This window comes from Vidua macroura, chromosome 5, assembly GCF_024509145.1.
Source record: "Vidua macroura isolate BioBank_ID:100142 chromosome 5, ASM2450914v1, whole genome shotgun sequence".
NCBI lineage: Eukaryota > Metazoa > Chordata > Aves > Passeriformes > Viduidae > Vidua > Vidua macroura.
In genome coordinates, this window is record NC_071575.1 from 14,505,576 (window position 1) to 14,529,319 (window position 23,744).

The 23,744-nt window shown below is 38.7% G+C and overlaps 1 protein-coding gene across 1 annotated transcript in view; it reads right to left on the minus strand.

Moving 5' to 3' along the window:
• FGD6 (FYVE, RhoGEF and PH domain containing 6) overlaps positions 1 to 23,744 on the minus strand; it is a 72,510-nt gene that overhangs the window by 45,439 nt on the left and 3,327 nt on the right. The window contains exon 2 of the mRNA XM_053978164.1: positions 15,286 to 17,704. Coding sequence (XP_053834139.1) covers positions 15,286 to 17,704 — 2,419 coding nt within the window. The remainder of the gene's footprint in view (positions 1 to 15,285; positions 17,705 to 23,744) is intronic.

Consider the following 23,744-nt stretch of genomic DNA (forward strand, 5'->3'; position numbering starts at 1 on the left):
CTGCAGCACCCTGGGTGCAGAGAGACACCCCTTTATTTTGTTTGGCAATGATCAGCTTGATGCAGGAAGGCGGCAGCCACCAGAGAGATGAGTGCTGATGACAACAGCATATGGTGTATGCCAGGGACAGCTCCCATAGCATCTCCAGAAGTTTCAGGAAGGCAAAAAAGCAGCTTTTTACTGGAGCTTTCCCTGGAATCATGCTAACAGGAAACGAAGATTTCTGCAGTTATTCATTAACTTCAGCAATTCAGAAAACTCCTTGTCTAGTTTATATAAGTCACAGTCAGCTGAGAATATTTATTTTAGCAGATGCCATCTCATATTCTTTTATTATGACAAACATCTTTATTACATCAGTAGCATGACATGAGGTAGATATATGCCCCAGCTTTAGTCAAAACCTGCAACAGAAACTACTGCTGTTCCTTCCTTTACTGAATTACTCAGCTTTACCATCCACATCTGTCACTGAATCTAACTCTGACCAAGGGTATTTTTTCCCCCACTGCAAAATATATTAAGTGCTTTATCTCTGACCACACTGGAATACACTTTTTAGTCCATTATTCATTAATGTCTATTTTTGTTAATAGACATTTTATTGCCCTTTTTCCTACCCTTAATATTTGTTTTAATTGCCATTTTAATTTCCTTTAACTGAGATTCTTTCTCATCAAGAAAACATTGTTTTCACACCTGTGACATCACTGTTCTTTTGCCTCAGCATATTTTACTGGATGCCCACTCCCAGACTTTGTTGTCATTTTTCATTTAAACTTTTCAGGGCAGCTATGCCAAAACTTAGAAGTTTTAGAAAATACACCCTTTTGGAAGTCAGAAACAAGGATACTTCCAGGTGAAGCTGTGTTTTACTTGCACAAACACAATCCCCTCACCACTGAAGGATGAAGAACAAACTACCTGGCTTGTGTTGTGTGAAGCATTTTCAAAACATAAGATTAATCAGCTTATTTAATAGAAAGTTTCAGTAAAAAAAAATACTTAAAAATTTTAGTAACTAACTAGTGATAATTTAGGATGTGTAGTAAGTGCCCACACGTGACAGCCAGTCACTGTATAAGTTTTTTTTCTTCCTATAAATCACAATGTTTAAGCAGTAAGCTTTTTTTCTGGCCTTTGTGGTGCTTGTGTACCTACTATTCATATAAAGGAAGACAGCTGAGAGAGCCATGTAAAAAATCTTACATACAGTACCTACTCCACTTTTACCTTGTACTTGCTCAGTTCACAGCCCTCCAGCACTTCCACATGATACATCTTGTTGAGGGTTTTTTTAGTGGTATTTTTATTACTTTTTCCCTTCATTTCTTTGCTTTTTAAAGAAAGAACACATTGGATGATTAGATGATTAATGACCAAGAGTCAGTTCACACTCAGCTATTTTCCAGTATCAAACAAGCCATCAGTTCAGGGATAGGATGCAATACTGGAACCAGGGGTAGATACCTTTGTGGTGCTATCTGCAGTTGTGTCCCCTTCTTCATAGAAAATGGGGACAGAGTTACTGTGTTCATTTGTGTTTATCAGCCACGTGCTGAAGAACACGCAACTCCCGTCACACATTACACCTTAACCTTTCAAGGTAAATGCTACAGCTTTTCTAGTGAAACAGAAAGCAGATCTGTATTTACTGATTACTCTTTTCTGTACTTTTACCTCTGAAGTAATCTATAACGTAAGTGTATGTATGGTTCTCTTAAAGTTATCTCTGGATAAAGTGAAATCCCTTGCACATTAACTGCCTTTGGAAATAGTAGTAAATCTTTAAATAAACAGAGCCTTTTCTAGCACATATTAATCCCCCTTTTCCAAAATACCACAAGCATGCAGTAAGGCTTATTTTAAGTGGCTCTTCTGATAGGTATTTTGGGGATACTGTGAACTGTCTCTATCTTGTTCCCTCTTCATCACGATTCTTTGTCCTACCCACAGCAATACCCATAGAAACTTCTGCATTATCAGTCATGTGAAACACCAGCCCTGCCAACTCAGTGTGCTGTGCACTGAGTAAGAACATCTTGCCGTATCTCATGAGCAAGTTATCTAAATATAGATGCGGGGCTTTTTTATTTCACACATAAAATGAAGGAATCATTAGCTTGTCTTGGAATGAGCAGCTTATGGGATGATGCATTTATGTTGTGCTGTATTTTCCTACTGCAATAGCAAAATACTAATGAAATAAAACATGTTGGTCCTAGCAAGACATACAGCAAGATAAACTGTCAAAACTTAAAAATTGCCATCAGGCTATTACCATGGGAATCAGCATAAAAAACACTTATTGTCTTCAAGAGATGACTAAAGTAGTTCAGACTAGTTTATTTGTCCTATAATAGAAGCTTCAAATGCACCTGTGGCTTCACTTTCAGACACTGTTGATTTGGATCCTGCATAGGGCACTATAGCCTGAAGTCACAATTAACATTTCAGTCTCAGTTTCCAGCTCCTTTAGAAGGCAAATAGTAATATTAAGGTTGACTGAGATCATTCAGAAAGATTCTCTGCCATGGAATGCTCCAACATTAAGTATTTTATAGTATATTGGAATGGCTTCAAGTGTTAGCATCACCGTAAGTACTAAAAAGCAAGTTTCCACAGCTCCAAAGTATTTGCTAAAATAGATTCACCCATGCTACTGCTTTACACACATTTCCGTGTGATCTTCATTATTTTTAGATCTTTTTCCTACTTTCAGTAAGTAATAAAAATATGTAGGAATGCTGAATGAACAGAGCCTTGCACACTGCTAAACTCTTCACTTCTCATCCTTTTGTTGTTTTAAATGGAGTCTCCGGTATACTCTGCTTTATGCTTTATCGTTCTGTCTCTTCCTCCAGTATTTTATTGCCTTTTTTTTTTTTTTTTTTGTAGGTGTTTATGTTTTTTTGTTTATTTTTAAAGCAAGCTTTCAACATGCAGGCAAAATTACACAAACTGAAGTTCCTACTGAACTAAAAAATACATACCAGAACTTCAGAGAGCAACTTAACATGCCCTATTAAAATATTTAATCTAAAATCCTTTTAGTATCATTACAGCATTTCACCATCTTTTCACAGCTGCTTGTACCTCATTTTTCCCCAGAGAGCAAGCAACTATTATTAGTGCTTTTCCATTTGCAGTTTTTAACATCACCATTCCGTGCAATCAATTTTAGTAACTAAGGCATATTCAGCTGCTAATTTTTTAAGACCTAAAAGCACACTGGTTCTCTGTGAAGGCAATAGCTGATAACACTGTCATTTTTTTCATAGCCCCTCATACTCCCAATAGCTGTAAACATGTCTCACCAACTGATTCCCTCCATGAACCCTATTGTACACTTCTGGGAAAATGCAATGGTAAAAGACCTGAAGAAACAAAATGTTCTATAAAATATTTTTGGTCCTATCTAAATTCAGAATCTCTTTTGAGGAAGGACTGTAAATACAGAACTCAAATTGATATCCCAAAACAATTTAGGAAGTAATTCCCTGATTTGGGTGCTCAAACAGAAGATGCCCCTGAAAAGTCAAAGCAGAAGTGAAATTAACGCTTGGTTAATAGCCCTCTTGTTTAGTGAATTTCTTCTGCTTTTATTTAATGCTTCTTTTTAAAGATGGTCCAGTGTCTTTATTATTTAATTACTGCAGGTTTTTGGAAAAAGAAAGTCAGTTACAGAAAGCAAGCATACTTGGCAAAGCACTAAGAGAATAAAGGATGCCAACCAAGATCAAGAGTTTAAGAAAATACATAAAGAGATTAGTGATCGGCAAGATTAGTAAATGCATCAATTACAGCACTTTTTGGATGAGTTACATTTTGCTGCAATACCTCCCCATCCACAACCAGCCTGAAGAAGTCAACACCAACAAACCAGTCTAGAAAGCACAAAGATTAATTTCATATCACTCTAGATGCACCTGGAGCTTAATATTCACCTCTCATTTGAACATCAGATTCTCTGAACAACAGGAGGCTGTTTACCATTAGAGCTAAAAATATCCCACCCCTTGTTGTTGTCTTCATGTCCCCCTGCTTTTCATTTCTCCTTCAGGCACACTGGACCATGAAGCAGCAAATGAAGATGAAATGCAACCCAGGCCAGGGGGATTACTTCTACAGCATCAGTCACCTCTCTGCTTTAATGACAGACTCACAGATGGAAAAAGGTGAAGCTGAGATCACATCTCTCTTCTCTAGGGGTAGTGGACAGTGTGAGAAAGGCTGGTGGATGCTGCTGTGTGTCTCGCAGCGCTGATGTGGCTGCCAGCACTGGAGACTGGTTGCCTTATTGCAGCCAAGCTGCTTGGGCTTCAACTTCTCTGCCAAAGATGGTGCTTTTTCACAGCAAGAGAGCAAGATAGCAAGGTGCCCTCTCAAATATGATTTTACACAACATCACTAACGTTATGCCATTTGTTCTTCTGCAGTCAGAAGTCAATGATATTAATAAGTTCTTATTATTACTAATAACATGAAAAAAGGCAACCAGACATGAATTTTTATTGGTGTGATCCTAAGGAATATGACAATTGATTTTGATCTTCATTTTCTTTATATCTTTTAAGACTATCTAAACAGATCATGCCTGTGAGATTCATTAGCTCCTTCTGCGAGTGATCCTGCCACAGGCAGCATGGCAAGGAATAAAACAGACTTCTACAAAGGTCTTTAAAATAAAAAAAGCACCACAAAGCAAACTAAACCAATGAATCCATGACTATTTGCATTGCTTGGCACTGGTGTGCTACATTCTCTCCAGGCTGCTATGGGAATTTTAAGGATTCAATTACAAATATAAACACTCTTCAAGAATCACATCTAGAAAACAAACTACTAGCATCCAGCTGAGCGACTACAATTGAAAATAGTTTGTGGACTCCAGGTTCTCTTTTCAAATTTCAATTTAAAGACTTCAAGAATTGAAACAGAATTATTTTAAACAATATCATATGTACTGTATGCACTAATTAGTGTCTATTTTTTTACAAAAAGCCGGGATCCTTGATGACAGAAATCCACTATCAAAACAAAAGCTCAATACAATCTATTTGAAATGCATTTTCATTCAGAGCCGTTTGCACTTTGAAAGCTGTCTGCTGCCTCCTGGGCAATGGGCTGGCTGCTGAGAGAGGCCACGTGGAAATGCCAGGAGTTTGCTCTTGCCAGGACAAACACCAAGAACTACCCTCTTTGTCCCAGTCCTTACTTGTGGCACTCACTGATTACACCTGGGACTTCTGGGCAAGGGGGATATCACAAACACTGTGAGAGTTGCTATGACATTTAGGCTGTTAGATCATGCCACTAGCAGCTCCTTCTATACTTGGCTCAGCACGTTGCAAACTTCTGCACCTGACTTGCTTGAACCAGGTTATCCCACCATTTGCAGTCAGCAGCATTCAGTTTAGCATTTATTATCCTCAAGTCAAGATGGCACATACTACTTTTCTCAATGAGATGAAAAAAAAATACAGCTGACTCATGAAAGAAAAATACAGCTGACTCATATTCTAAGAAAAAAAAAAAGTGCATCTGTCATATGTGCTTCACATTAAAAAAACATACAAAATTTATTAAGCAATCCATTCTGTCAGTAACCCTACTTCAGGCACACTATAATCAATAGAGTCAAAGCCCATATTTCCGTGGCACAATTTTAAAAAACACAGTTTAAAAAAAGGTGCAAACAGATCTCAAATTATCTCCTTATTTAGCTGTGATTTGCAAACTTGAGCTCCTGAGGCCAGAGGCACCCAAGGATGGCTCACCACAGGCAGCCTCCCATGCTCACAGAAGTCATCTTCAGTGAGACCGTTTGTTGACAATTCCTCAGTTCCCTGGAAAGTTCAACATAAACACACATGCATGCTTCAGATGTTTCTACACTCACCACAGCAAAGCCACATTAAAAAAGAAAAGGATAAGAGAGACAGAGGTCTCACTTTAAAAGTCTGCAAGAAAACTGGTGCCCACAGTGGGACAGGTCAGCTCCTGAACAACCAGGCACAGCTGACATCAGGACAAGCAGGACAGACACTCAGATTGACAAATAATCATGAATACTAACCAAGATCACAAGTGCATTTCTATGGAATGTTTAAGAAAATATATAATGAGATAACTGATCAGCAAGATTAGTAAAGGCATCAATTACTGCACCTTTTGAATGAGTTACATTTTGCTGCAATACCTTCCCTCCACAACCAGCCTGAAGAAGTCAACACCAGCACATTTCCTTTCACAAGCCAGTCTAGAAAGCATAATTTCATATCACTCTAGATGCACCTGGAGCCTAACCCATCATAAATTCAGAACTGTCACCTGAACTTCAGATCTTCTGAACAATGGTGACTGTCTACCATTAGAGCTAAAAAATTCCCTCCCTCATTGTCATCTTCATGTCCCTCTGCTTTTCCATTCTGCTTTGGGCATATTGGACCATGAAGCAAAAAATGAGAGTGAAATGCAGCCTAGGCCAGGAGTCTTACTTATCTTACCCATCCCAGCAAAGGTGCCAAACGGAGATTATTCCAATGTAGTAGAATATGATCCAGGAGGGTACAATGGAACAGTCTCAAGCACTGGTAAAGTGAAATACTGTGGCAAAACCTAGGGATTTAAACTCTTGGCTGGAAGCATGCAGAGGGAAAGAGGTCCCTGCACTGGTGTTTTCCATCACCACCAAAAGTTAGGGATTATCTGTCTCCCAGGGTAGGTAAAGAGAATTTACAGTCATGAGCATACTTTGCAGCATGACTTTAGAAAGCAGAGTCTAAAAAAGGTGCAAACAGCTCTCAAATTATCTCCTTACAGAGATTTACAGCAGAATTTAGAGCTTTTTGCCTTCCCCTATCATTAATTCTTGTTTCATAGGGAGAGCTGCAATGCTCATGGGAAAGACCTTTGGAAGAAGCTCCTGGCAAAAACAATATAAAAAAGGACCAGAAAAATATGCCACTCGTTCACAATCACGACCTCTTATTCTAACTTCTCTCCAATCACAAAACAGGCCCTAGTGGGATGAAGTAGATTGGGAAAGGATGGCAGAATCAGAAGAAAAACAACACTTTGTTTCCAGTCACACAAAAAAAAAGAAAAACCACAACAGAACTCCAGCACACACTAAACAGACTTCTGGAAAAGTATAATGTAATTGTGACAAAAGAAGTCAAACCAAATGTATCAAATAGGAAAGGGAAATCTCAGACCAAGTGAGAACAAAACTCCCTATTAATGCCAATTTCAAATAAAATTGACCTTACCCTGCCAGAGCTACAATGACATTTCAATGCATAGCTACTTCTGCTCACTATAATCAGAGTTCATGCAAGGCCCTACCCAGTATCTTCTGTATTGACTCAGCATTAATTTTATGGTTTTTGCATGACTATTCCTGAATCAGGGCTCCAATATCTCTCTTCAAACAGTTGCTCACTCAATTTAAAAATAATGCACATCCTATTGCACTTGGGTTTTTTTTACATAGCAGATACTGAGAAGATGACAAAAGAAAGCTGAGTAACAGATTACTCAAAGGTAGTGACCTAGATCTGAAATAAAAATGGAGTGGCTTAGTTCCTAAACACACAACTCTCTGCATGCACGGGAGCTGATGTAGCTTCCTGGACAGTATGTCAGAAAAGAGAGGATGAAATAGTTTGGTCAAAAGCAACACAGACTAAGAGTAAAGAATAACTGAGCTGCTTGCAAGATTAGACTTGTGCTATCTCTTCCTCTAATCTTTTGCACAAATTAGAAGAATGGGATTTAGACACTCTTTATAAACTTTTCATCTTATTTAAATATCTTTAATTTAATTTAATTTATTTATTTAAACTTATATTTTTCTCACCCCCACAAAGACCACTGGGAAAAAAACAACAAAAGAATCAAGTGAACTTTGAGCAGTTGAAATCACTGAGCCATAAGGCCCAGGTTGTAGCTTTCAGAATGGAAGGTTTGGTAAAACGACCTTTATTTATTTATATGCATCTAAAAGATTTCTTTAGTCATCTTCTGCTTGAATAGAACAGTTTTTCATAAGCACAAAGATATTTCAAAGAAAAATTAAAACTTGCATAAACCTTATGTTTCTAAATGAAGCTCACTGGATTCTAGCATCTAAAATAAAACCAGTATTTCTTTACCTAAATTTTATCTAGTGCATTGAAACAACATAGCTGCACAGTTTTGTAAATCTATTCATTGAAACATCTTTAACTAGGTCAAATAGAAATGCTGGGTAAATGTGGCATATTAATATCACTGTTGGCATTTAAATAAAAAACTCAGTTGATATTTTGATCACTTTCTTTACACATTTATTTTGTGCCACCTAAAAATCTTACTGTTTTACACATACTATTACATTAGAATGCAGCTGGAATATCACTGTGCCACAGAGCTCCACAAGCACATTTCCTGAGCTGATGCTGAAAATAACCCACAGGAAAAGGCTGCTGTTGAACATATAAATGGGTCTTTCATCAATTTTCATATCACATTTGACTCTCCACTCCGCATCTGATGTAGTCTCTAGAGCTACATTTTGCTAATTTATATCACGGTTGGCAAAAGGAGACGGAGTGCGCACGTTGGAGGCGGGGGAGAAAGGCCAACATTGGTGACAAATATGCAGCGTTAACTTAGCTTCCTCTGCCTTTAAGAAAAGGAAATACATATGAAGAATGCCAAAATTAGGAAAAACACAAACATGAAATAAAAGAGGAAAGAAAAAGATAATGCACTGCAGATTAATTTACGAAAGTGCGTGACACTTGAGTTCCTGTTCCCCATGACCGGGGGGTTAGGAAGGAGCCTAAGGGACGCAGCAGCTTTATGCACAGCTTTGCTTCCTTCGGGCTCCCCCAGGCACACTGAGCCACCCTCCAGCTGAAGCCAAGAGCCAGCGCACTGAGCTGAGGGCAACGTCACCGGAAGGACAAGGACATCCTTGTATTGTACCGGGGGAGCAGTGGCAACAGAAGTTTGGACGTTTTTGCTATCTGTGATGAGCATTTTTTCAGTGGGAAACAAAGGATAGCACAGTTTACCCTCAAAATGGCTCTTTTAATGCATATGGATTGCATGTGCATCAAGGTTAATATGATGTAATTTTCGAGACTGCACAAGACTGACCAAAGTAGCCACCAAATATTTTGGAGAGCAGATGAGGATTCACCCAGCAGCTAGGCAGCGCTCACAGCAGTGCCTGCCTCATCACCACTGCGGCCATCTTAGTGCCTGTCGTAATAAGGCAGTAAGCACACCCACAAGCACACCCAGCCCTAACTACATAAAATAAAAAGATAACATCGAGAATTGAAACCACACCTGTTTTTATGTAGCACTTTTAATACCACCTGATAATTTACAAGACTTTTGCTATTGCACCTCCAACTCTGTCAGAAGTTTCCCTGGCTGTGCCAGCCTTCTTCACCTACCTCTTTCTTTTACCAAAATCAAACAAGAGCCCTTGAAAAGAGGGATTAAACAAATATCAAAGACAAAAATTCTTTCTCACTACTGTCTTGGGGATCTTCACAATTATTTCGATGTCATAAGACATTTAAAATCTTTTCCTGACTGGATTGTACACCAGAATAACAGTATTGGAAAAATGTAGTTCTCCAACTTCTTTCTCTCCCTCATTGAAGATGGAGACAATCAGACCTCAAAATCTCTTCCACTGTCAAAACTGATTAAATCAGCATATCTCAAAAACATATTTGCATGAGAATGTGTCAAGATTCTAATAAAGTTCTATTTATTATGATATTTTAAAAAATGTTAAAAAGAGGGGGAGGCAATGGGGGAAAGTATCAGCATAGTTCTACCAGTTTGCTTTAGAAGATTTGAGTATTTTTCCAGAATGCCTATATTCTTCTTACAGTATATGCATTTTATTCCAGGTTGTATAGCAGACTACACTGTAAAGCTGTATAACTGAAAGACACTCCAATGCTAAGGAAAACTTCTCTTACTGGAAAAGCAGACCATGGAGACACTGACTCACATGAAGTTTCTTGGAAAGAAAGAAAAGAAAACCCAAAACAGTCCATATGCTCTGCTGAGTATAAAAAATAACTGTGAGCCTTCCATGTAGCTTGACACGCTACCCTTGTGGTACAAAATAATTAACTTGACACTACAAAATAGAGGAATTCCAGACCCAAGGATCCCAGCACTTGCATTCTCCCCTAAGTCCTTATGTCAAACATCAATATTCCCAAGCAACTATATTACTACCACTTCTCACCAACATTTCCATGCCCCCCTGATTTGACTCTGATTAGATACGCCTAACAATTACAGAATTTGTTTCTTCATGGTCTGTAAGAGCAAGAAGTGACAAGTCAGCAAAACAGCTTATTCCTTTTATGTGACAGGCAAGAATTGCTTTGTCCGTTCCCACCTCGGGGGCTGGGACTGCCGGAGAGGCTCTGCAGTAAGCCTTGCGGGACTGGGGGCGCAGATCTGAGCCCTCTGACTCCCTCCTTATTGACAAGCCCTCGGAGCTGCCAGACGCCTCCCTGCTGACCGCCACTGACAAAAGCGGGGAGGGGAAGGAAGGCAGGCTCAAGGAAGCACAGCACAGAAAGAAAGCCAGTGATAACACATGACCAAGGATAATGAAGCCTGAAAGGAAACCTAAATAGCCTATTATCAAAGCTACTTCATTAAAACGTGATGGGCAATTGCAGAGAAAGAATTTTATGTACAACCAAGGGTGGCAGAAGCCAGCTAGACACACGGGGACTGGAAGACAATGCAAAACTGCAGAGCTGATGCAGAAGGAGGAACTGACCTTCTTCAGATCAGAAAATAATCTTTGAGAAACAGATGAAATTAAAAAAATATCTCTACATACTTGGCCTCTACTTATCAGGAAGTTATATCTTTCCAAAAAATTCAATAAAAAGAAGACATGGGTATAAAATATCCAATACCTAAAATGTATTTTGTGCATTCAAATCTCAGCATAAGAGTTTGAACTTGCAATATTGTAAATGCTATTTAGATCTTGCAATCTTTTATTAATTTAGTGTTTCTGAATGGGAATTTTGCAATTGCAAAAAAAACTCCCCAAAAACACACAAAAAAACCCCACCAAAACATCAAAGAGGAATATGTATCAAAGGGAAGTGCTTAACCACACAGATTTCAATATGAAATTCAATATTCCATGAAGGTTTTCATGGACACTTAATTGGCCTCTGGGGACTCAGTCCCCAAAGCAGAATTTAGTACAGAAAACTAAACTTATAGTTTGCATTGACATGCTCATTTCTGGAAAACCAATGGATTATTTTAAATCAGCAGGTGTGGGTAAAATACAAAGTAATATTTGATTAAACCAACATTGAAATCATAAAGGATTGTTGTCACATGGTACTCCCCCCTCTCCAGGCCTTTCCAAAGAAAAATCCTATCTGGAAACACAATGACACAGTCATAAATAAAATAGCAGTCATGTACATTTGCAACATCTTCAAGGAACACTGTCAAAAGTAGCCAGCAGATACAGTATGCTATTCCCAGAAGGCTGAAGGAATAGACTCACTCAACCTAAAATACAACTGTCTTGCATAGAAAAATGCCATACCAAAAGGAAGACCACAAACAAAACCCAAAACAAACAAACAAACCAAAACCCAAACATACAAAACCCCAAACATACAAAAACCAGCAATCCCAGAGAGCTGCATTTCCTGTTGTTATCTGACTGGATAATGATATTTAAAACTTCTTTTACACTTAACAGCTCATTTTCTATCTCACAGCATCTAGTCTTCACTCACTTTGTTTATAGAGTACTCATAAAAGCACATTCATCTAAATTATCCATTTTAAATTGGCAGTTAAATAGGTAGGCTAGACCAAAATAAACAATCCTTAAACACCATTTTTAAATACTTCTTTTTTGTATAGTGGAAACAAAACAAAGACTCTCTGCTCCCAAACTACTGACATTATTTACTTTATTGAGAATATTCCCCTGAACTACTTAACAAAACCCTAATCCATTCTGACTCTCAGCAGCAGCACCTGTTCCACCTCAGTGGTTCATACACCAGATCAGGAGCCTGACTCTCTTCCTTTCAAAGACAAGCCTTCTCTTTTCAGTAGAAAGGAGGCTGACATCAAATATCTCAGAAATTAAATCCTGACAATTGCTACCTACCATTAATTACTCAGGCCTGCCACTTGCATGTAATTCCCTGTGGGAAGGCTGAAGCAAACAAAACATAGCTGAATTAAATGTGACACATGAAGTTCAGATAAAAGCGTCAAAAGCTATTACTATTCTCCATTAAAGCATACTGGTTTCACCAGATGGGACTGTGAGGAAATTCCTCTGTAACCACCAAAGCATTGAGTACATTATCAAAATTTTATTTCTTCCTCCAGAAAGAAATGTAGCATGAGCTCAAGGCACCATTGAACTCCTCTGGTAATGGCAAGACCGGCATTCAGACTTAATATACTGAGTGTGCTATTATGACTAGAAGTGTGGTCTAAACTTCTCAGAAGAACAATCTCATTTGTACATTGGTTTTAATCATAACATAATTTGCTGTGAGATCCCCATTAGCAGTGCATTACAGGAATTTGTGTGCCACAATCTATGAAAAAGAGCTGAGTGCATGTTCTGACGGGCTGGGGAAAACATGAGAGGCAATTATTTCAATAACAGCAGCACTGTTTCTCTAACTGGTTTTATAATACAGCCTGGCCCAGGAAATGATAAAAAGCTCTTACAGAACTATGCAGAAAGGGTGAGACAACATTGATAAGGAAGCTTCAAAGGATTTGAGATAATACTGGATGGGAAAACTGGAGAAGCTGCCTGCCTGGCCCCTTTGGGCGAGGACCCTTACACCTCCCAAGGCAGAGCCAAAATGAATATTCATCCCTGCTGTCCCAGCAGCACTGATCCAAGTCAAGAGACTACTGTACTGTTATGCCCTTTTTTTTTCCCTAGGGATTTCCTTATTCTCTGAAATCTGCTGAAGTAACTACATGCATTACTTGTTTCCTAAGGTAGTTTCTGACTATTAAATTTATTTAAAACAAACACATAAATGGCTCTAGTTCTTGTTTTCTATGGGTGCTTTTTAAAGAAAAACAACACAAACCCAGCCAAGGACACCCAACTTAGGGAGCAGCTTCAGGTGTAGATGTGGCAGAGAGACCACTTAAACCCTTATATCACCACCTGTACTGGGGAAGGTTTGTGTGGAGAGGGAATAACAATAAATCTCACACATTTAGCCAAATAAGGAAACTACAGAATTTCACTTCAGGAGCAACTGCAATCTCACATCTACTATGCTTCATACAGCAAAACTATTTTCTTCCTAAAGCAGACAGATATTCACCTGTATTCAGAACAAAACAACACAAACCAAAATGACTCACATGAACACATGAAATGCATCCTTACGCAAGTTTGCCCTCACCCTTCTTAGGAACACCAAATTGAGAAAATACCAAGAGAGCGTGGTCAAAATCCCTGAAAGATGCTCAAAGATCAGACTTACACGAAAAGCATACACTATATCAGGAAATTAAAGTATACCAAAGACAAAACTAAGACTTAAACACCCTGCTGTAAAGTATAAATATACTCAACAACCACTTGAATAAATGTACCAGTACCTAGCCCATAGCTAGAAATCCTATTTTCCATTGTAAGATTTCACCCTTCCCAACAAACAGACCTATGTTGATAATCTTAGCTATAAAACAATTAACATAGGATGCCCCTTAAAATATTTGTCTCTTCCTATATAAGAGAACACAGATTCTTTGGAGCATGTGTTTACTATACACACATCCAAAATGAAACAAAGGTTAGTAACGCTCAGCAAAAAAGGAAGTTAAATGTGACTATCTAGAAGCTAATTCATTTATTCTTGTCGTAATGTGTATGTTCGCAATAGTGTGAAAAAGTTGGGGATTTTGAAATGTACAGGCTGCATATTTGATTTAAATCCTTACTGAGATATGAGATAAATCTTTGAGGATTTATTTATTTTGAGGTTATGATCTCAGACATTTGAGGTTTGAGATAAATCTTTAGGCTCTGTAAGATAAACTGATCAGCTAAGAAATGATCAGTTAAGAAACTGCACAATACCATATTGGGACAAAGCAATGCTTTACCTGCTACCACACTGACAAACACACTAAGTGATGCTGTTTAAGGAGAACACATGAGTCTGGCCACTCTCTGTGGTCCATTTCTCTTCTCAGCATCCATCACAACAATACAAATATTAAAAGATCTATTCCTGCCTATTCCATTTAGCAGCCATTTTGGACATAGAATCACAGAATCATTAAGGTTGGAAAACACCTCAAAGATCATTCAGTCCAACTCTTAAACCAGCACTGCCAAGTTCATCACTAAACTGCGTCCCCAAGTGCCACAGACAGACATTTCTTGAACACTTCCAGGACAGTGATGTCACCACTTCCCTCAGTAGCCTACTCCAATGTCTGACCGCCCACCCTTTCAGTTGATAAATTTTTCCTAATATGAAATCTAAACCTCCCTGGGGCAAATGAAGGCAGTTTCCTCCTATCTATAAACCTGTCCAATCCCTTTTTAAATCTGCTGATACTATCTGTCTCCACTACCTCCTGAGCTAAAGAAACACAGCAGCAACCTGCAGAGTTACCAAACTCCATCACACTAATATTCTGTGAGTCACACAGAAATTGTGCACCACTACCACCTTTGCTGGGAGCACAGGCAGATACAGAAGACTCACTGTATTTAGAGAGAGGCAGTAGCTTCAGTTACACCCAAAAAAGCTTTTCAGACCTGATGAAGAATTTGCAAAAGCTTGTCTGCTCTTCCCAGCTCTATCAACAGATCTAAAAATATAATCATTCCCCCTACAAACCTAGCAACTATGCACTCTTTGGATAGTTATTCCAGTTTATTGTGAGACTGGTATGGTTCATTCCTCCCCATTGAAGTATTCTTGGATATAAATACATGACTGTATCTGATTTGCTTTAATTAAACCTGGAAAAGTTTCCCAAATTTTGAGGAATATATTAGGAATAACTAGCTTACTTTTCCTCTTGACTCACTGCCAAATGCAAGGAGTTTTCAAAACAACAAAAGCCTACAGAAAGATATACAGGAACAACTGTTCTGCCGCCATTTAATGGAAGAGGTACAGCCTCTCACGTTATCATTTACAACCAACAGAGTTACAATGCAGCTGTTTAATTTCCCCTTTCTCTTTATTTTACCTGTCAAGTCTCCAATGCCTGCTTGTAGCTTCACAAGGCTCCTCAACTTCATAGAAGTCAGTGCTCTGGTCTTCCACACTGCTGGAGTTCTGCCATTCAGAGCAGAGATTTCTCCTAGCACCCATAGCAAAAGGCAAGTTCTCATACTCAGGTATTTCCTCATAGTGACGCACATTCTCGTACTCTGGATCACAAGTGCTGGTTACAGAATTCAAAGGCATTTGGGACAAATTTTCTCCCAGAAGTCCATGTCTGTCTAAAGACTCCAGCCTTTGGTTATTTCGCATCTCAGGCTGACTTCTGTTTCTCTGCCTCTTCTTCTGTAATGCCGGACTACTTATTTCTACAGAATGTGCCTTGGCAGATTTAGCTTTCCTTTCACTGCCTACAGACCCTGTATTACTGCTGTTATTTCCATACCCATTCCCATTTGAAATGTTGGCAATAGCACTCTCCACTGACTGGCTGCCTTTAGACAGAAATTTTTGGAAGTCACTTTTCTTTAAGCAAACTGACAGTTTCATGTTCAGAAGCTTTTTCAAACTATTTTTCTTGTGATGGTCTTTGCAGGGCTTGTCTGTCCTGTCCATGTCCACAGCAGAGAGAGACTTGGCCCTAGGCTTTGTCACAACAGTCAAGTGGCTGAAACTGGTAGCAGATTTTAATGATTCAGAATTTCCTGAAAATGGAAGAATAGGATGAGGTAACTTCCAGACGGGTTTTTCAGAAGAACGTTTGGGTATGTCACAAGACGAAAGTGCATCCTGCTCCTTGGCTCGTGGATGTGCAAAGTGAGATCCTTCTAGAAGGCTGTTCGATTTGTCTTCACTGGAGGTGTAAGAACTTTTGTCCACAAGCTCTGCTGAAGCAGCTTTTTTCAGCAGGCCAGCAGCTGGAAGGCCATGCCTCTGTGGTTTCTTAGGAATAACTTTTGGGGAACTCTCATCCTTTATTTTAACTTCTTTATTTTCCAAGTTTTGTGGGGAAACACGGAGGCTGTTGGTAGCAGGTGAGTGCTGACCGCTTGCCAATTTGAGCTGCTTTGGCAAACTCATGGACAGGGTATCACACCTGACGAAGTCAGTCCTTTTGTCCACAGAATCTGGCATACTGGTGTCATCTGTTATCTCATCCATGAAGTTATGGTCTGCATTTAAAGAAGATTCAACATGTCTCCCCAAATCAGGACTTCCGTGTGAAAACTGAGGCAAAAGACTTTGTGAAGCTGACTCTTTCACAGCAGGCTCCTTTACCTGAGACATTTTTTCTGCATTGCTTTGAGTTACCTCACATTTTTCAGGATGAAACACTTCTGCATTATTATTATAACAAACGCTTTGACCAAGGACATTAACTCTTGCTGGCTTTTTTAAGCTTTGGTCCACAACACTGTAAGAATCTTTCTCTGAATTAGATGGTTCCTTTGTTCCTTCTCCTGTGCTGTCTATGCCATCCTGACGGACCAGACACGCAGCACGTGGCTTTCTTGGCTTAGGGATAGGAAGCACTTTGGAGCTCAGGACTGAAGATATTTCAGGGGAGGCTTTATCAGCATCTGCTTTGAGCCCTACTTCACCTGAAAACATCCTATTGCTACTTAAATTTTCATTCTCTAGAGTTTCCTTGTCCAATGGGAAAGAACAACTGTGATTATTTTCAATCAAACTAGGACAAATTTCAGACATCTGAAACGCATCAGCAATAATCTTACCATCAGCATTTTGTTGCTTCCCTTGAACTACCTCAGAAGATGACGAAGATTGTACAAGTTCCATAAACTCTATTTTAACATCATTCTTGGAACTGCTGCCATTCCCTTTGTCAAATTTGTCTGCATACCTGTGCCTCACAGGACTGCTGTTAGGAAACACACCATGAGTTAGGACATCCTTAAGTTTCTCTTCCAAAATGCTGGCTTTCAAAACCACCTGACTTCTACTTGCCAATTTTTCATTGCGACTATCCCCCAGAGATAGTGCATTTCTTTCACCAAGCTTGATGTTTTCTAAGGTGTCAAAGTGCTCGAGAATGATCTGAGTTTTACAAGTGTTCTCTCCATTTCCAAGTTTATGAAGGCATTCAAATTTGCAAGGTGACACAGGTAGAATATATGCTGTGTTTCCAGTACTCCCTTCTGAGGTTTCATTTTTGTAGTTCAAATGGTCTAGAGTTTGAGAAGAATCTTCCCTGTGTTCCTCAAAGCTTTTTGTGCTTTTTCGTGTAGACGATGGAGGTTTAACTTCTGGGATGGAGGAGCTCTTGAGAACCTTTGGTTTCGGTGCAATTGCTGGCTTGGTTCTCCTTGCTGCTTGTATCCCACCAGAAAGTACAACATCAGGCTTCGGTGCAACAGGTGGAGGCGCTGCCTTGTGTCCTAGGACAAATTTTGGTTTGGGGGCCACTGGTGGCTTCTTAATTTCTAGGAAGGATGGAAAACAAAGACTTTAGTCACCATTGCCCACAGAACAACTTCACCTGCAAGGCAGTAGTATTAAAAGTTCTCTAACATTTGTGATCTACAAGAACTCAATGTGTGTATGGATAAATTTTTTTCTTAAAAGCATGCCTTCATTCCCCAACACCACTTCTTTACTAGTTGCCTTTCTTTGTTTTAATAGGCACATCAAGGAGTGGTAGGGAAGTTTTCAAAGTCTTTTCATAAACAAACAGTTTAACATAATATTAGTACATGTACTCCCTCACATGCTAAAGTCTGATGCCAAGAAAAGCAGAGCAGATTCTGCAGGTTCCGCAGTTTTAACTGTAATACCATTTTAAAATGTTGCAAGTATGTTAAGTGCCACACATACAATAAGCCACAAAGACAGTGGGACAGCCAGAATAATGACCAGGGTGGTTTAGTCCCTTCCTCCACCACCTTGAGAAATGTGTAACCTAAAATTCCTTGTTCCCTTCCTCTCCTCCTCAGACAATACTGAGATGAATTACTGTACCAGTTGCAAAACTGGCATGTCACCAACAACAGTTCAGTTAGTCTGTGGTATGAAGTTAATGCAGTAATTTGTAGCAAGGCAGTACCTTTCTATTGTAAAACACTATTTCTGTGCCTTGTACAAAATTACTCTTCCCAACTTGTCTGACCTAGAAACAGTCACCACTATTATGAATTATGACCCACTTGGCACAGCAAGATGATAAACCTCGGGGAGAGTGTACAGCACTCAGGAAAAGGAGCTCATGAGGAACTTCGAGATTGTGGAGTTTTGATCCTGTTGTTTGAGTGGTTTGGGGTTTTTTGTTTGCTTATGTAGTGGTTGCTTTTTCTTAAAGTATGTCTGAAACATTTTAATATTTCCGGAGATTATTTATGCCCAATTCATTTCCATGTGCTGGAATATTTTCAGATTTCTAAGAGCTTTGAGTGTTTTTTGATATGTGCAAATTTATAAAGTAAACTAGTTTCTTGTGCTGTTTATGTATTACCTCTGTATTTACTACCCTTATTTTGACCAATATTTTAGTATACTTTCATTAAGTCATATACATGTTAAATAACACCTTCAAGAAAACACATTAGTTAATGTTTCACATGCAAATAGATAGGGTAGGCCATTGATTTATTGTTCCCTTTGAAATGTGGGTTTGGTGTTTGGTTGTGTTTTACCACCATTATTACTCTAGGTATGCACTGTATCTCAATCTCTAGCTTAGATTAAAATGAAGTTCCAAAGTTTAGGTTTGTTTTGTGGGGATTTGTTTGTTTGAAGGAAATCTAGATGGGTAAAATAAAAAAAAAAAAAAAAAAAAAAAGGGCAGATGCTTTCAGTTGCAAGTATTTCCTAAACAGCAAGCCACTGCTCTAAGCAAAGAGCCAGAAACAGTAAAACCATGTTTTTCTAGGACATTAATCACTAAATGGTACCCAGACTGCCTCTACCTACACTTAGAATGGCCACCCTTGCTGCCATTATATTAGTGAAGAGATAAACCTCTGACGACAGAGACAATTTTTAAGAGATTTTACAAGAGGGAATCCAGAATTTCTTTCCAAAGGCTCCCTACAGCTCCCTACCACCACTGACAACAGTGACCCAACTGCCACTTACTGCCAAGGCTATCCCACCTTCTGCATCCCATCTAAAGGCAGGTTTCCCACAGAAAGATGAATCAACAATTTGCTATGAAAAAATAAAATTAACTCTTTAGGTGGGCAACTACGGATCCTGAACAGCACAGGAGAGCTGTACACTCACTTTCAGACAAGTCAACTGCTTATTCAGTTGGAATATGAAGTGATGATAATAAAGGAGCCTGTGTTCCATGCTAGAAAAATAAAGAAGGGATGCCCAGTTTGTCACAGAACACAACACAGTAGTAGAGCTGGGCCATTTCAGTAATATTTACGAAGTTATTAAAGCTCCTTGGAAACAGGAGAGAGACAGGCTGCTTTCGAACCGTTCCTGATGCCCAAGTGAGAGAAACAGACTGACAAAGATACAGAAGATTAAACACTGCCTAGGTAAGCAATATCCTGTGGATTATTCTTCCCCACACACAAACTGAAGTTCATAAACCTTGCAAGTTTATCTCTCTATAGTGAGAGTGCCTTACATTTTGGATACCACCTAACCAGATTACTCTGCAGGGCTTTTAATTAGTATTTATTAGCGAGCACACAAGTTATGACATGACACCATTACCTGAATATAAACTATCAAAACCCCCCATGGCTTTATTAAAACTAAACCATGAAAATTTAAAGAAAAGCAAAGCAAACAGACCAGTCTGTAAGCCAGTGGGAGAAACCTGGATAATGAACAGAGCAGAAAAAATCACTTCTGATAATAAGTGCAATTCAATGTGATTTCTGAAGCCTACTAGAAATTTTCAAATTACTTCAATGTTAAAAAGCATTCAGACAGACAGAAGAGACCAGCAAATTGTATGGGATAATAAAGACACCACTGTCTGCTTTAAACTGATTGCACATTACATCTAGAGTAGATATGGGTCAATGTATTAACAGGCACATTACAGTCTCGGTATCAATACAGATCTGCAGTCAAGCGCTCCATCAGAAAGGAATGTGATGAAGAGCTCTTTCAAACACAAGTGTGATGTGAGAGAAAAGACTCCAAGAAGGGAATGCATACCAGTAGTTTTCCTCAACAAAATATCTTTAAGTTTCTGAAGAATACAAGCAATGATCTACTTAGAAAAAAAAATTACAGCAGCTGACAAGGGTGAAAGTGTAGTAGATTGATATTAGAAATTGAGAATTAAAGTTCAGTTGCTTATAAACTAATTCAATTCAGTGTTGGATGAAAAACACAGTTCTACATAACAGCGCTCTAAAAGGGACAACTTCCCATCCAGAATTGAAGAAAAACTAAGTAGGAGGCAACTGTTATATAAAGGTGTAAGGAATGACTGGAAGTCATATGAGAATGACTTTTTGTTAAATGGCAAGCATAAGCAAGGTAAAAAACAATAAATATAATCAAGGAAATGTTATAGAGCAAATGCATGGGGTAGTTAGTTGTTTGGATAGTGGGCTTTTTCCTGGTGCCATATGGAACTAACTATTCACCTAAGGACAGAGATGGTTGGTTATACTTAGGAGAGTAAATTGAAGAGAATTTGGAAATCATTGTACATAGTTATTTTATGAGAGTTCCATGCAGGTCTGAAGCTAAGCAGTAAATAATCTGCTAAGTATAAAAGATGAAGTGAGTTGCAAATATTTCTGTACATAGCACCTACCAGACTGTTAGTGAAATGCAATGTCACCTTCCGGCAATCTCAGAAATAACTACAGAATCATCCGAGGTCTAAAAATTATGCTTCAAATACCAAGGAATCTCATCCTGGTTAATTTAACCAAGAATTTAAAAACTAAGATGGTAATAGAATATATTCTTATGCACATGTGAAAGGTTTTGGGTAACAGATGGCTCTTGAATCACAAAAAAAACCTCAAAACCGAAAAAAACCCACACCTAACCCCTGATGAGATTCCATAGCTGAAGTTTGACATGTTCAAACTAGAAACAAAGCTCTAAAATGCTTATGAATCCTAAAGGATAAATAACTACAGAAATATCTCACCTAGTACTGTGGGGGAGCCACAAGCACTTACACTTACTAAACTCACTTTCTGGCATGTGTAGAATTTTCAGAGGGAACTTTGGATGGGCCATTGGATTCTCTAGCCTGTCATACTCAGACAATCACTATGATTTTTTCCCCACTCCCACCTCCAACCTTAACCCATTTCTCAAAGAGAATCCCTGCATCCAGAAACTCCAGTAATAAATGCAAATCTCAGTAGAGATATAAAATGTTATTTGCATAAACAGATGAAATGTTTAGGAGCCAGAGAAACTGTCAAAGAGATATCCTCCAACCTGTTTGACTATGCAAAGGAAGAAATCCATAAATAAAGTGACTAGCAATGCTGCCATCACCAACAGGAAATCTGCTGCTCACGTAGGAACAGCCAACACCATGCTCAGTGCTGAAGAAAAAAAAAAGGTGCTTAAAAACACCAACACCTAACCCCCTTAGAAAAAGTAGATTTAAAAGTGCATTCTTTTTTCTAACAACAAACTGCCATTAGCACCACCTATGCAGATCACTGCATGTGCCCTTTGTCTGACTTCAGGTCACAGCACAGAAAATAGACATTTATCTCTCTGGTGAATTATGTCCTTAAGCATGCTGAGGAAAAAGCAACACCCGCTCTCATCCTGCTGATCTCCTCTGTGACCAACACTTGTTACTGCCTGACTGGTAAGTGTTCCTGTTCTTCCTTTGATTTGTTTCAGAGGAGGATGAGAACATCCTGAAACAACTTCTACTCTCAATCTTTTGACCCTAAAGCGCTGTCCAGTTCTGTTCTTCAGATGATAGAATTTGACAACTGAGGACCTCACTTAAAAACACTTGTGTGTCTTCTCCTATGCACTATCATGAGAATGAACAGAAAAGCCAGTAAGATATTGCAATCTTAAGCATTATTATCACACAGCTTTAAATCCTTCCCAAAATTTTACCTCTTGTAAATTTTACCTCTTTTCTTCTTTTCCCCACCCTACATAGGAACAAGGAGAAACAATGATATGTGAAGGTGAACTGAGGCAAAAAAAAATCAAAAAGAACTACCCCTTCTGCAATAAACCCTACTGTTGCTAAAGGAGTGTTTTTCCCAGGTAATTTTTATGCCAATACCTTTGAGATCATGTTAACAACTTCCATATTTAGGAACAACAAAAGAACAGGAACAAATCACAGTGACTTGCATCTGTCCAAGAAAAGGGAACAAATGGTTCTAGGCACTATCAAGCTGACATAACTTGATATTCCTTTCCTTACAATGCTTCACATATACAGAGGCTCCCCTCATGGTATTCAGGATGCCCTACGGGACTATCTTAAGTCACCTGGGCAGGATCCTGCAACCTACCCTAAAGCAATGTCCCTTCTGAACCACAAAACTGTAGGAAGAAAATAAAACAATAAATCAGTGTGGCATCAGATTTTGACAGCAGCTCAGCTACTTCATAGAAGCTGGTCATATGAATACTCTTATCTTACCACACAATATGTAGGCAGTTTATTCCTTTTCACCTCTAAGGTTACATATATTTCACATACTACTTCACAAATCTGTTTCTCACACACTAGGAGAAGAAAAGGGCTTCAGTTACCACGCAGCAGCTGGCCTAGAGCAAACATATATGCATTGGCTTTCTTGTGGCACCTTGTTTACATATGCACCCTGTATTCTCAGATACACCAAATCACATCTGTAGGCTATATATGAAAATAATGTGATGCCTAGAGGGTATCTACCAAGAGATCAGTGTGCTGTTTTTTCTCACGTGAAGAAAGAGCTTGCTCCAACAGCCAATTTGCTGTTCCTGAGACTATTTTGGGCACAAAACACTACAACTCACAGTCTCGAAACAAGAAAGCCAATCTGGCTTTTCAAGAACATGCAGGGAGAAAGATAATTACTGCTATGTTTGGGATATGCTGAGAGATTATTGCACTGGTACTCAATACACTGCAGAAAGAAACAGATAAAAGTATTCTAAAAATCCTGTTCTCCAGCAGCCTAAATTTTAAAGACTCATTACAAGGCTTTTCAGGTCAATTACTTTGTTTTCAGTTACAAAAAGAAAGTTTCTTTAGGTAAACACCTCAAAAAAGTATTGTGAGATCATTAATTTATTTCCTGCAAGTGTTTATTTATTTTCTCTTTATGGAGAGGCTCTGATTTTCTCAGGTGCCACAATGCTCAAAAGAAACAAAAAAAGGAATGAGTCATAACATCCCGGAAGATAATACATGTAGTTTTTAAAGTACAAGGGAAAACTGTGGTTTCCAAGCCACTAGTTATAGAAAACATCCTAATTAAACTGCAAAAGGAAAACATCAATTTCAAAATCTTAGGTTGTTCACTGACTTATTGAAATAAAACAGGAAAGTTAGGG